Raw genomic sequence first — 13,826 nt, forward strand, 5'->3', positions numbered from 1 at the left:
TTGATGGTTTAAATTAATTACAATAATTCATAATACCTCTCTAATTGCTTCCATTATTGTTTGTTTTTTTTCACAAATTACTAATGTCAGCAGTTTTCAGATCTATGACCTCCTGTATCATTTGCTTTAATTCGCTGCTTCTCTTTACTTGGCAAAACAAAAGACGTGTTACTTCTATCATCGATAGATGGAGCATTCAGGGTAACAAGGGGTAATTGACTGATCAGGGATGTATGTACAATGCGATAAGAAAACATTGCCTAAAGGTTATATTACACTAATTCCGATTCCCATAGGGTCCCATTATAAAACTGACAACTTTCACAGCATTTTTCTTGCCTTTCCGACGTATCAATTTTTCCGAACCTGGTATCATTTTAAAGATGGATCTGTCATCTTCCAATAATTGCAATCAAAAACATACCGTCTCGCAACTTCTAAGAAAGTAAATCGCTGTCGAATGAACCCACCGTAGAAAAACGTGTTTCGGAATCCTAATTTCGACAAAAGCCCCACACAATAGAAAACACACCCTCAAAAGTTCATCTTTTAAGTTAGCTTCCAATCCAAGGCATCAAAGTACTCCAGACACATACAGGATATTACAAATAACCACAAAAGACATGTCTCACATTGTTAAATGGCTTATATTCAAGAAGAGAAAAGGAACTATTTAGAAATAGGCACTACTTTCGAATGGACCACGGAGGGATACACAATGATTTAGTGTAATGTAACCTTTAAGGGAACTCAACTTTGTCCTATCTTTTTCAAACTTTCTCCACATGAGATTTCAACTATTTCCACAATGAATATGCAATTTCAGTGCATTCGGATGGGGGTAAAGGCCTTAAAATGGCCATTTTAAGCGGTGACTAAATTGGCCGCAGTCAAGTCGGAATGCATGATTTTTAGTCTAAGTGACGACAGCTGATTTCGTGGTTCCAATTATTGTTACGCGTAACTTTTATGGCAAAAACTGGTATCATTGCATGCGAAATTCCCCAATATAACAGGAAAAGGCCCAAATAAATGTATTGATTGTGAATCAGTGTACTTTTCTTGATGAAACAGGAGACTTTTTTTTAATTTTAAGCACTTTTTTCAATAAAAAACTCACTGACAGCATATAAAATCATGTTTTTTAAGAAAATTATTATTAAAAGCTTCACTTACAATCTAAGCATACACATTGCAATTACAAAAATTAATGCCATTATGATGAGAGGCAAAATTTGCAGCTTTCAAGCCGATACAAGCCGGCTACCCAAAATTAACACTTAAAAAGGCGCAAATCGCTCCTTCAACAGCTTACGACACAAAGTGACACTTAATGCGCATCCAGATAGTCTCTCTCATATAACTAAGTCCTGTTAGCGACATTTTATTAAGTATTCTCTTTAAAATCCAGTGTTGAAAGCTTAAGTGTTGCAAAAATGCCCACAGTAACCATGCAAAAGAGAATGTTTGCTAAGGAATTCCTACGCGAGTGGCCACACTAATGTCGTGGCAGGAAAGTCATTTGGGTGTGATTCCACTGTAGTTCAGTGTACATTCATTCCACTACCTGGGGATGACTATCAGGATCAATTTTCCCAGCTTGGTGAAGTGTTGACCTTTCAGGATGTTGATGGATCGTCCACAAGCGCTGCACCACTGCGGCCTCTGTTCAGGACACAGAGTCGGATTGAGGTGTACACAAACCCGCAGTCAGGCAAGGATCATCCAGACCTTTAATAAAATAAAATGTTTAGGCCCCTGAAACTGGCAATCATGTTCAACACTGAGATAAGGAAACACATAGAGGAGACATCATGCCATGGCTTTCTCATTATTGACACGGCAAACTCGAGCAGCTGGGGACTTGGCTCTAAACAAAAACGGGTATGCTCCATCAATGTGAGCAAGATGGCATGTCAGAGTTAAAAAGGGCAAACAAACATACAAAAGAGATATAAAGGAAATTAGAAATTAAATGCCAGAAGTAATTTTAAGTATTGTTTTTCTGTCTGCAAGGGTTGCTGTGGAAAATAGTGCTTAACGCATTGTTTGGCCTGTACGGGTTCTGCTAGCAAGAACAAATCGAAGTCATATCTGCCCGCGAACTGTAAGCTTGAGATAACCATATCTGATGATGAAGTACTGCTTTAAGAATGCATTCTAATTGTACTTAAACCAGATCGCATTGACAGCACAAGGCTTAAGACCCCCCAAAAGTGTGAGGCTTTCAAAAGTGCTCACCTGATACCAGACCGCATTGCCCAAGACAGTGACTTTCTCCCGGAACTGCACAGGCTGCATCCGCAGCACAATCCTTAAGCTCAATCATGGTCTGGCTGACTCTGAAATAGTGAAATCTGAAATTACAGATGCTCATTTGTCTAAAGGTAATGAGTTTATTGCCTATCGTATTAAAAGCAAACACAATGACATGCTTAAGAAGACATGTGCATTTCTGAAAAGACATACAGCTGCCCGATACTTGACTAGGAAAAGGCGCTATGGTCTTCACTCTGAAATTCATTACTCTAAGGGCTTAACAGAACAAAAGCCAGATCTTACAGCTAAATGGCCCCACCTACAGCTAAATATGCTTTATAGGTTGAAAATAAAGTTATATGTCTGAAGAACTAGTGCTATTAACTCATTAGCTATGTTGCTCCACTGGCCGCAATTCTGTAAACATAGTGTATATATGGAAATACCTAGTCTACCACATGCACCGCACCACCACGTCCACTGTAAATACACAGCTAAGTTAGTACTTTAACGAACAAACTGAAATTCATGTGTTAATTAAACAATCAGTATGATGACTCACATTGAAATCATGTCCAGTGCACCAGTCAGAGCAAGACAGCTAGCGGATTGTTGACCATCTACGGCTCAAGGACAAACGGTCAGGCCTACAAACAAAGAGAAAAATGGCATAAATGGGTTGCACGCATGTAATTTGGCATATTTTTCATCTTGCTCTCCACATGAAACTTCAATCTATGAACATAATAATATTTACATTTAAGATTTGTTGGAAATGTTACCCTTACTTGTCCATACCAGTTCCCCAACCATCCGGAACAGTCCAAAACCACCTAAAACATCCATTTGGACCAAAATATTGACATCTCTCATCTATTTTAGAGCCCAAATCATCAAAACATTCATTACAATTCATTTTCTACTTGTTACGCTTGCAGACGAATCCATGTGACCTTGACATTGCAGTAAATGTGCTTTTTAAAGGTTATATTACACTAATTCCGATTCCCATAGGGTCCCATTATAAAACTGACAACTTTCACAGCATTTTTCTTGCCTTTCCGACGTATCAATTTTTCCGAACCTGGTATCATTTTAAAGATGGATCTGTCATCTTCCAATAATTGCAATCAAAAACATACCGTCTCGCAACTTCTAAGAAAGTAAATCGCTGTCGAATGAACCCACCGTAGAAAAACGTGTTTCGGAATCCTAATTTCGACAAAAGCCCCACACAATAGAAAACACACCCTCAAAAGTTCATCTTTTAAGTTAGCTTCCAATCCAAGGCATCAAAGTACTCCAGACACATACAGGATATTACAAATAACCACAAAAGACATGTCTCACATTGTTAAATGGCTTATATTCAAGAAGAGAAAAGGAACTATTTAGAAATAGGCACTACTTTCGAATGGACCACGGAGGGATACACAATGATTTAGTGTAATGTAACCTAAAGGCTTGCCTCCACCGTCGAGTAAAATTGTTACAATCAGGGACAATAAAACACATCTATTTCTTTGTATTGAGGGAAAGTGTACTGTGGGCCCTTTCATTTAAAGGGGCCTTTTCACAGATTTTGGCTTGTATTGAAGCTTTTCATTAAATGCTTTATATTGATAAATATAAACATTTAATCTAAAAATCTGCAGTAAAAAATCAAGAATAAAATTAAAGAAAGAAAAAAAAAGTAAACCTCAACAGGACTCGAACCACTGAACCCTGGAGTCATGATATAAAAAGTTTACCACTTAGACCACTTGGCAATCCCCGCTCATACAATGAAGGTTGTATTTTATACTTAATATAAGCAATCCTCGTAGTTTCATACAAATAACGACAACAGCAGAACTTTCCAAATTATTCAATCGTTTCGTTTTGCAACACTTTATAATTTTCAAGTTTTTAAATCGTAAAAAGATGCATATAATGGATATTTTAGAGCATGGTAAATGTTCAGTATTACTGTTTCGTACAAATATCATAACTAAAACGAAAATTTGCGAATCTGAAATATTTTTTTTATTTTGTCAATTTACCCAAACGTGAAAATGCCCCTTTAAGAAAAATTGCAGTATGTCCATCCATCCATCCATCCATCCATCCATCCATCCATCCATCCATCCATCCATCCATCCATCCATCCATCCATCCATCCATCCATCCATCCATCCATCCATCCATCCATCCATCCATCCATCCATCCATCCACCCACCCACCCACCCACCCACCCACCACCCATCCATCCATCCATCCATCCATCCATCCATCCATCATCCATCCATCCATCCATTCCATCCATCCATCCATCCATCCATCCATCCATCCATCCATCCATCCATCCATCCATCCATCCATCCATCCATCCATCCATCCATCCATCTATCTATCTATCTCTGTATACTACCAACCGCTATTTCGAGTATTATAGGCAGGAAAAAGGCGCGCGTCAGGAACATTAGTGAAAGTGAAAAGCAAAAGGGACCCAACAAGGAATATTGTTTGGTAGTGAGACTATAAAGCTTGAAATTTCCAGAAGAATGGAGAGAAATCAAGTGGTTAAAAGAGTTGAGTGAAAGTGACAGTTAAAAGTGAGGGTTAAAAAACATCATTTAGGAGACTTGTACCGCACATTTACCTCTGCCCTCTTAAACTTCGCTAGATCCGGTAGGGTAGCGATATCAGCCGAGAGCTTGTCCCATAGTGTGATGCTGTGTGGGAAAAAGCAGTAATAGTGGTAGAGTGATCCTGTCTGTACCTTTTGTAGATATAGTGGGTGCATGTGTCTAGTGAAGCGGATTGGTGCTTGTATATATTGTTGGAGAGGTATGGCAACAAGGTTGTGATAGATTTTGTAGAACATGATGAGTCTGCTGTCATTTCTACGATCTGCAAGCGATCTCCAGCCGAGATCTTGTACCATGGCCGAGACACTAGAAAAGGGAGAATAATCTCGCTGCACCCAGCGTGCAGCCCGGTTCTGCACGCTTTCCACTTGATTGATGGCAGTTTTGGTACATGGGCTCCAGACAGTGGAATCGTACTCAACTTGTGGTCGGACCAGAGACTTGGATGCGAGTTCTCGTACCTTTTTATTTTGTGTTGTAATGTTCCTTTTAATGAAGCCTAGTGATTGGTTTGCATTTTTGGTGATTCTGTCAATGTGTGTTTTATAGCTGAGGTCAGAAGAGAGATCGAGTCCAAGATATTTAGCATCATAAACAGATTCAAGAGCCTGGCCATGGAGAAAGTAACTGTGTTTAATGCCGTTGTGTTTCCTTGTGATGTGCAGGACCTGGCATTTGGAGGGGTTAAATTCCATGCCCTACTCTTGTTCCCATTCCTGTAGCTTGTCAAGGTCTTGCTGCAGGGATGCGCAATCTGAGAGAGAGTTGACAGTAATGTAAATGGCCGTATAATCTGCAAAGAGGCGGACATCGGATTTGGTGACAGACGAAGGGAGTTGATTTATATAGATCAGAAAGAGAAGTGGTCCAAGGACAGAGCCTTGGGGGACACCAGAGGTTACTGGAACTTCTGTGGAGCACTCGCCATCCAATACGACTGTCTGACTTCTTCCAAAGAGGAAGGAACGGGTCCAGTCAAGAACCTGAGAGGAGACGCCATATTCTTGGAGGAGATAGAGGAGTTTCAGATGGTTCACATTGTCAAAGGCCTTACTGAAGACAAGAAGGATGAGATCAGTTTTGCGGCCTGCTGCTAGGTTGTTGACAAGCTGGTCCGTTAACTCAATCAGTTGGGTCTCACAGGAGCGTCGGTCTCGAAAGCCCTGCTGGAGTTCATACAAAATGTAATGGGTGTTGAAGTGATTGGATAGGTGAGAAGCAATTACATGTTCTAGGGTTTTACAGAGGATACAGGTCAAAGAGATAGGGCGATAGTTTGCCGGGTCACTGGTGTCTCCTTTATTATAGACAGGGCATACATTTGCCTTGGCCCATTCACGTGGGATCTCACCAGTTGACAGGGATTTCTGAAAAAGAATTTGGATGAAGTCAGATAGCTCATGTCGCAGCTCCTTGAGTACCACTGGTCTAATCTGGTTTGGGCCTGACGCTTTGTCTACCTTTAGGTTGCCTAGGAGTTTGAGGATGCCCACTTTACTGACTGAGATGTCTTCCATCCGGGGATAACCGAGGAACCGCTGGGGTATCCATCTGGGTAGCTTCTGCAAGCAGGCCTGCTTCAGAGATAGGGGGTGGTACCTGAAAATACAGACTGAAACTGTCTATTCAAAATATTCGCCTTTTCTTTATTATCTGATTTAGGGGTTCCAGTCAGTTGGTCTTTTAGGGGAGAGATAGTTTGTGAGTCTTGTTTTGAGTTTTTTTAGGAGAGTGTACAGCTTCTTTGGAGAAAATTTGCCTTCTTCAATGTTGTTCGCTGCAATGTCTAGGATATCTTCCAAGTAGGAGTTGTGGGCTTTTTGATTTTATTTCTAATTATTGTTTTAAGTTTTTTTTTACTTTTTGCCAGATTTGACTGTACTTTTTATTTTTTTATTTTGTATATTTGGCATAGAGCATGTCTCTCTTGTGAGTTAGCTTTTTGATTTCTTTTGTGACCCATGGGAGAGACTTTTTGGACCCAATTTCTTGGTCGGGACAAACCTGGAGATTCCATCCTCTATCATGGATTTGAAGCGACTCCATAGTTCCTCGACTGTGAGTGTGTCCGCTTGCAGAAGGGTATTTTGGGTAGCATCCTGTATGTATTCCCTAAATGCAGGCCAATTTGCCTTTTTATAGAGACGGCAGGTTCTGGGGATTTGTTTAAGGATTGTAGGCCTCGCTTTGACAGTTACCGAGACAATTTCATGATCTGAGATTCCTGGTACTATCTCAACTCTCTCAACAAGGGTGTGGTTTGTAGTAAGGAACAGATCGAGGATGTTTCCTTGCCGAGTACTTTCGCTCACCATCTGGGTGAGGCTTAAGTCTTCAATGACCTCTAGAAATGTGTCATATACAGTGGAGGTGCTGCATCTTGGTTTAGGGGATGGAGTGTGCTCTGTATCCCAAAAGAGTTTGGGGAAATTGAAGTCTTCTAGGATGACTTTTGGTCCTTTGACCTTACTGGCCAATGCAAGGGATTTCTCAAGCTCAATAAGGCTTTCCATGTCAGACTCATGTGGTCTGTAGTAGACTGCAACATTGTGAGGCTGACTTCTTTTAATAGGTATTTTGATCCATAGGATCTCACAATCAGTGTAAAGTTTAGCTAGTGCAGATGTGAGATGTGTTTTTAACCAGTATGAAGACTCCAACGCCCTTACCTTTTGCCCTGTCCCTGCGGAAGACTTTGTAGCCTAGTGACTCGGGGAAGATTTCACTGTTGTAGTGTTCCTCAGTCAGCCAGGATTCTGTTGCGGTGATGATGTCTGGGTGGCGTGTGTGGATCAAGTTTTGGAGCTCCAGTTTTTTGTTCACTATAAATTGGCAGTTGATACAGAGAATGTTCAATTTGGATATGTAATTATGAATTTGTGGGTTTCTTGGTGGTAAATCTGTGACATTGGAGTGATCTTCTGCTACAAGAGAAAAGAAGCTATTGTGGGTTGAGGCAGAAAATATACGGGAAACATTTGACAGATTCACATTTTCACAGATGGAGCATTTCCAGGCAAAGGAATGCTCTTGGGCTATCATTTGATTGTTCCATGCTGGATCCAAGCATTGACACTGAAGATGGAACCACATCCCGCAGCTGTCACAATCAACAGCAGGGTCCTCATCAAATACCTCAGAACCACATGTTCCGCATGGGGAGTCAGGACCTGGATTGCTCTCTACATCGCACGAAATGGACATCAAGAGTCTCATCAAGTATGCGAGTGACTTGTTTTGTCTATGCATTGTGGGTTGTAAATAGCGTTTGTGTCGCATCTGGAGACCAGCAGCAATTACACTGCATGTCAGTGTATTTGAAGGCCTTATATTGTTTGCTACGACACACGCTCTTGGGTGTGTAAATATCTGTGGTTTCCTGTGATGGAAACTATGCTAGTGAGTATCAGGAGTGAGGAGATGATACCTGCGATTTCCTATTTCTACGTCATCAATATAAATTGCTGCAACGATTTTGATAGTGCAGGAATTTCAAATATGTTGGATTATTCTCACAACAAACAACATATAATGGACTAAACACAAGGTAAATACAAATATATAAATATATTAGATCTTGGAGAACATTATCTCGCTAAATGCAGTGCACTGTATAGACAAAATGCGAACAACAGAAAGAATGTGCACCGATATTGGGATGCGGAATGAATTCGGATGATATTTACATGTAATACGTGAAATGTACATTACACATTCAAGTGGGTTGCACAGCTATGCGGTTTTGTCAAACAGGCATTTTGTTGCATTTAAACACTGTTATCTTGAATCAAAGTGGCTTTCTGAGAGGTTTAAACACTATTTGTCCCAGGAAAAGAAGCATTCTGTGTGGTCAAAACGCAAGTATCTTAAAGATAGTGACATTCGATAGAGTTAAAAAGCTATTTGTTCGAGTCATATGGGTCATATGGGGTCAAAAACTAGGTAACCAGGTCAAATAATAGGAATACCTTGTAAACATTATTGTGGCTACAATTTTGCTTCAATCTTCACGATCTTTGGTCAAAATGTTTATCTGAATGATATCAAGGTAAAGTTTAAATATAGGTCATGTGGGGTAAAAAAAAGGTCATTAGGTCAAACAATAGAAAACATCTTTTAAACACTAAAGAGGCCACTTCAATCATCATGATCTGATGTTAAAATGTTTATTTTGTTTAAATAATGGTCAAGTTTGAATTTTGGTCATATTGGGTCAAAAACTAGGTCACTAGGTCCAATGGTAGAACAAGCTTGTATACGTTCACATTTATATGCCAAAACACTCATTGCAGTGGCAATGCATTTTACAAATGCAATATTGTTTTCAAATTAAAATATGGGCTCACTGATCTCATTTATGAGTTCTCTGTCCCCTGAAAAAATGAGGTTTTTTGCACTTAAATCTAGAGCAGATAACTTAATTTTTGTTTTGTTTGAAGTTAGTAATGTCATTGTTTGATGATTGACGCGAGGAGTATTACATTAAAATTGCAGGGCATGTTTTGCTACCACTTACATTTTTTTGTGACAATACATTTCAAAATGACTATACAATCTTGATAGGATCAATATTGGTAAAATGTCACAAGACCATTAATCTTTCAATACCAGAAACAAATCTTAAAAAATAGACCAGAAAGTTCTTTGTGCTGATAGAAGGGGAATTCTTTTTGATAGTTAAATCAATATAGATTAGTAAATACATATTTAACTAATGTGAAATACAAGAACAACATATTACCACGCATTTAAACAGAAAGGTATGTATATTTATTTGGAATTTTTATATTCTTTTCATAATAACTTCAAGTTGTGCATCAGAACTTCTGATTTACCATTCAGTTCTTACTGAACAGCCAGTTTATTTAGTTCTTAATTGCTGATTAAACTTCACACTAAACTACTAGTTAAATTGTTCTAGAACTACCAATTAATTTCTTCTGATTCATTTACTCACCTTTAAATGAACTGCTGACATACCTTTCAGGGCCCTCGTTTGGCACTTTTTACCGCCGAATATCGGCGGCTTCCCCCATGAAAAAAGTATACATTTTCCACCTTTTTCAGCTAAAAATACCCCCTCAATTTTTTTTTTTAACTTTTATACCTATGTTGCCAGCCTGTATCGTGTTACTAACCTTTGATTAAATGTATATTTATGTAAATCACATTAAAATATAGCAATTTTAGGTGTTGAATGGTTGGTGAAAAGATCTTTTAAAATTCCCCTCTTCGCCCAAAACGACGCGAAATTCCCCCCTCATGAGGGATGTGGGTGGCTTCCCCTGGCGGCAAGAGTGGGCCCTGCCTTTAACTAAACTGCGGTTTCACCTTTACTGAATTTCTGTTTCACGTTTACTGCACTGCTGATTATCTTTTAATGAACTGCTGTTTCACTTTTACTGCACTGCTGATTATCTTTTAATGGACTGCTGTTTCACTTTTACTGAATTTCTGTTTCACATTTACTGCACTGCTGATTATCTTTTAATGAACTTCTGATTATCTTTTTTTAATTACTTATGTTATTTAAGCGCTTTTGAACGCACAACTATGTGTGAAAAGAGCGCTATACAAATCTGGTAAAATAATAATATAACAGCTGATTCACTTTACATTTATTGCTGCTGTTTAATTCACTTTTTCTTAACTGCTTTTTTACTTTTACTTAACTGCTGATTAAGCTGGTGATAAACTTACGACTAAATGGCCGATTTCTTAGCCGGTGCTAAGGGAAGTGAGAGATCTTTCACTTTCTCTCATGAACCGACGCAATAAAACCAAGTCGGCAATTTTTGACATTGAATTCTTGAGGGATCAAAAACTTCCATTAATTTAATTACCGGACTGCCGATTAATTTCTATAAACTGCAGATTTTTACTTCTCACTGACCTTACATAGTTTCTTAAAATATTTCAGAAACATGGGAACACTGATGGAAGAATTTCTTGGGAAACTGGTAAAAGATATTGCAGTAGATCTTGACAGTGAAGAAATACAAGACAATCCGCAGTTGATGATCTCTTGAGAAAGTCATTAGCTGATGTGGAAGATAAATACCCACACTTCAAATCCACAAAGATAGTGCAATGTGGAAGTATGGCTGAAAAAACTCGGATCTGGAGATTTACGGGAGATGACACAACAGCTGTCTTGGAGTTTGACTTTCTGGCCATACTACACAAGTTTCAACCAGGATCTTTCAGATATGTGAATTCTTGTGAAGGTTTTGTGGAAGTTGAAGACATATTGGGACAGTTTCCAGAGGAATATACTAATGATAGTGATTCGGCTGGTTCAATGGGTATGATCAGCATTAAACTCTTTTCCTTCAATTATAGGCTATACATGATGAAATCGGTATCAAATCTATGCGGGTGTTATGAATTCAAAACTGAAGAAAACATAATTGAAGGCTGCGAATTAGTAAGTTTTGGAGATGTCAAAAAAACGTGTCGATATGATGAGAATTGTGAGAAGTGCAAGGTGAAAAAGAGTACAGGCACTTTGGTGTTTGCTACTGGAGGTAAATACCATCCAGTAGAATTGAACTGCACAGTAGCGTTTCTATGGGAAAGGAACACCGACAAATATTTAACGTCACCATGCGAGTTGTCACAGCAACAGAAAAATATAAGTCAGAAATTTATCATCCTCATCGACTTTCTACCAGCAATTGAAGTCACAAAGATAAAACCTGACTTATCCACAGAGTTACACGGCACTGGATCCGACAGTCACAACGGCAGTAAAAGCGGAACAACTACACATGAACATGTTTGTTACCTGGTTCCGAAAGGATGTAAAGGGGACCATAACACGTGCTGGAAAGTATCCCACTGTGAGTTTGAAAGACAACTATTACAATCTACTTCACAGGTACACAGAGATTGTTACATGGCACTTAAAATTATCCTGGACTACATTCTGTCCGTTATGAGTAACATGCCTGGAATACCAACAACATACATCCTGAAAACAGCTGTGTTACATCACATCCAATCCTGCTCTATGCCGGACCTGCTGCCATGTGTAATGGACATTATAACGTTTCTGTCTAACGCACATGAGAATGCATTCCTTCCCCATCTCCTGTTAAATGACTTCAACCTTCTCAACAGTAGGATTGTGGAAAAGAATTTTAGTCTACATCATGAAAATCAATCATGGGCTGGAAATAGAAATTTTGTTCTCGGAAAATGTTGGAAATTCATCCAACAACTTCTAGAAAATCTTAAAACAGTTATTCCATCAGGGTTTGACTTTGACATAATACAAACTGCCCTGAAGTGTACGACAGTTATATATGGATGGGCGTACTTGAAAACCACCTTTAAGGTTCAGTATCTTCCAAATGAAGAAGAACTTATGAACAATTTATGCAAGATATTTAGGGAAGAATTTATTCCTCCCGAAGAGATGAAAAAAATGGTAAAAGTTAAAGGTGACGACAAAAATCAGTGGGAAAAAGATCTTCCAAAAAGTCAATACAGAGATGCAGCAATGCTTTACTCGAGCATGGGCGAAAGGGTTCCAACAATGTTGGATGAAGAATTAGATAGGAGAATAAAATCTGTAGATCCCACTCAATCTGGAGATCAAAAACAATCTGGGGATGAAGAAACTTCAAGTATTATTTATTCCAGGATATGAAATCGAAGAGAAAACTTGTCAAGAAAATATAAACAGCATCCTGTAGCGTTCTATAACAGTTACATAAGTGGGGAGGGGGGATAAAGGTTACTTAGGAATTAAGAGAAGGTAAAAACTATTTTATTTTCAACAAACAAGTGATGTAGATGATACAAAATTACGGTGTGAAATGAGTTACATATGATAACAGTATTTGTTATTCAACATATCATAAATTAACACATAAAATAAATGCGTATTAATACAGGTCATGCTTTTTGCTTCAACATTTAAGCAATACACACAGTAAATTGTTGTTCATTGTCCCTGGACCAATGAAATCCCACCGTAGTTGCTTACAATGCCCAGAGCTGTGTTTTAACCGCCTTAATAGCCCAGCGGAAGACTGGCCTCTTTGTATGTGGGAGGTCGCGGGTAAGATCCCCTGCCGCGACATACCGAAATCAAGAAAAATGGCACTAGTGGTTCCCATGCTTGACGCTCAGCATTAATGGGATGCACTAGGAAGATAAATTGAAGTAGCCAGGTAGGTATTCGTAAGTGGATACTGTGTTTGTCGCACAATAGCTGTAACAGCTAATGTTACTTGTTGAGTATATGCAATGTTAAATATAGCTTCTTTATCTTTATAATTATAATTTTTAATTTGATACAGAAAGTGGAGGGAATGGCCAAGTTTGCAGAGTTCTGAATTCACAAAATAATTTTAATAGGACTTTCAGGTGTTAAACATAACCTTTAAATTACAAGAACCATTTGGAAGTTTTAAAATTTTAAGAAATGACCATCAACTTTTGATGCTTTGGAATATTTACATACTCTTACTCTTAACCCAAGTTTAATATAACTATTTACCAATAAATGAAGGTTTTGCATAAGCGATGCAGTCTCTCAACACAAAAGCAATCATACGTCAATGTGAAAAGTGTTCGTCTTGGGTATAACTATAGGACAGCAAAATAGCAATCTTATTTTATCACAAAAGTCATCCCAACACAACATATTTCAGCATAAGGCCAACATTTTTTAATAAATTGATTTATGGGGGCGCCGACCGTATTTTATGTCAAAATGAAATAAAAATAAAAGTATCTATCGGCAATTTTATTTTCATAAATTCCGCTTACAGTGTTTAAGTCCCGCGTGAAAAAATAAAACTGTCGAAGACAAAAATCAAAATTTATATTCGCAAGCGTTTTATCGGATCCGTATTTTAACTATCGGCAAATTTCATTGGCTGTTTAAAATAGAATAGACCAATCGTATTTATGTTAAAGTAAAA

At 38.4% G+C, this 13,826-nt stretch overlaps 1 protein-coding gene and 1 long non-coding RNA gene across 2 annotated transcripts; one reads left to right on the plus strand and one right to left on the minus strand.

Annotated features, from left to right (window-relative positions):
- Positions 1 to 265: 265 nt before the first annotated feature.
- LOC127832352 (uncharacterized) lies at positions 266 to 3,712 on the minus strand. Its single transcript, XR_008026807.1, has 4 exons — positions 3,048 to 3,712; positions 2,822 to 2,906; positions 2,242 to 2,342; positions 266 to 1,731 (listed from the first exon to the last, which is right to left on the minus strand). It is a non-coding gene; the product is annotated as an uncharacterized LOC127832352 (long non-coding RNA).
- Positions 3,713 to 8,184: 4,472 nt separating this feature from the next.
- LOC127832342 (uncharacterized) lies at positions 8,185 to 12,791 on the plus strand. The gene is made up of 2 exons (XM_052357754.1): positions 8,185 to 8,437; positions 10,811 to 12,791. The coding sequence occupies exon 2, from the start codon at positions 10,991 to 10,993 to the stop codon at positions 12,542 to 12,544; it is 1,554 nt and encodes a 517-aa protein (XP_052213714.1). The 5' UTR covers positions 8,185 to 8,437; positions 10,811 to 10,990; the 3' UTR covers positions 12,545 to 12,791.
- The last annotated feature ends 1,035 nt before the right edge of the window (positions 12,792 to 13,826 follow it).

The sequence above is a fragment of the Dreissena polymorpha genome, chromosome 5 (genome assembly GCF_020536995.1).
Source record: "Dreissena polymorpha isolate Duluth1 chromosome 5, UMN_Dpol_1.0, whole genome shotgun sequence".
NCBI lineage: Eukaryota > Metazoa > Mollusca > Bivalvia > Myida > Dreissenidae > Dreissena > Dreissena polymorpha.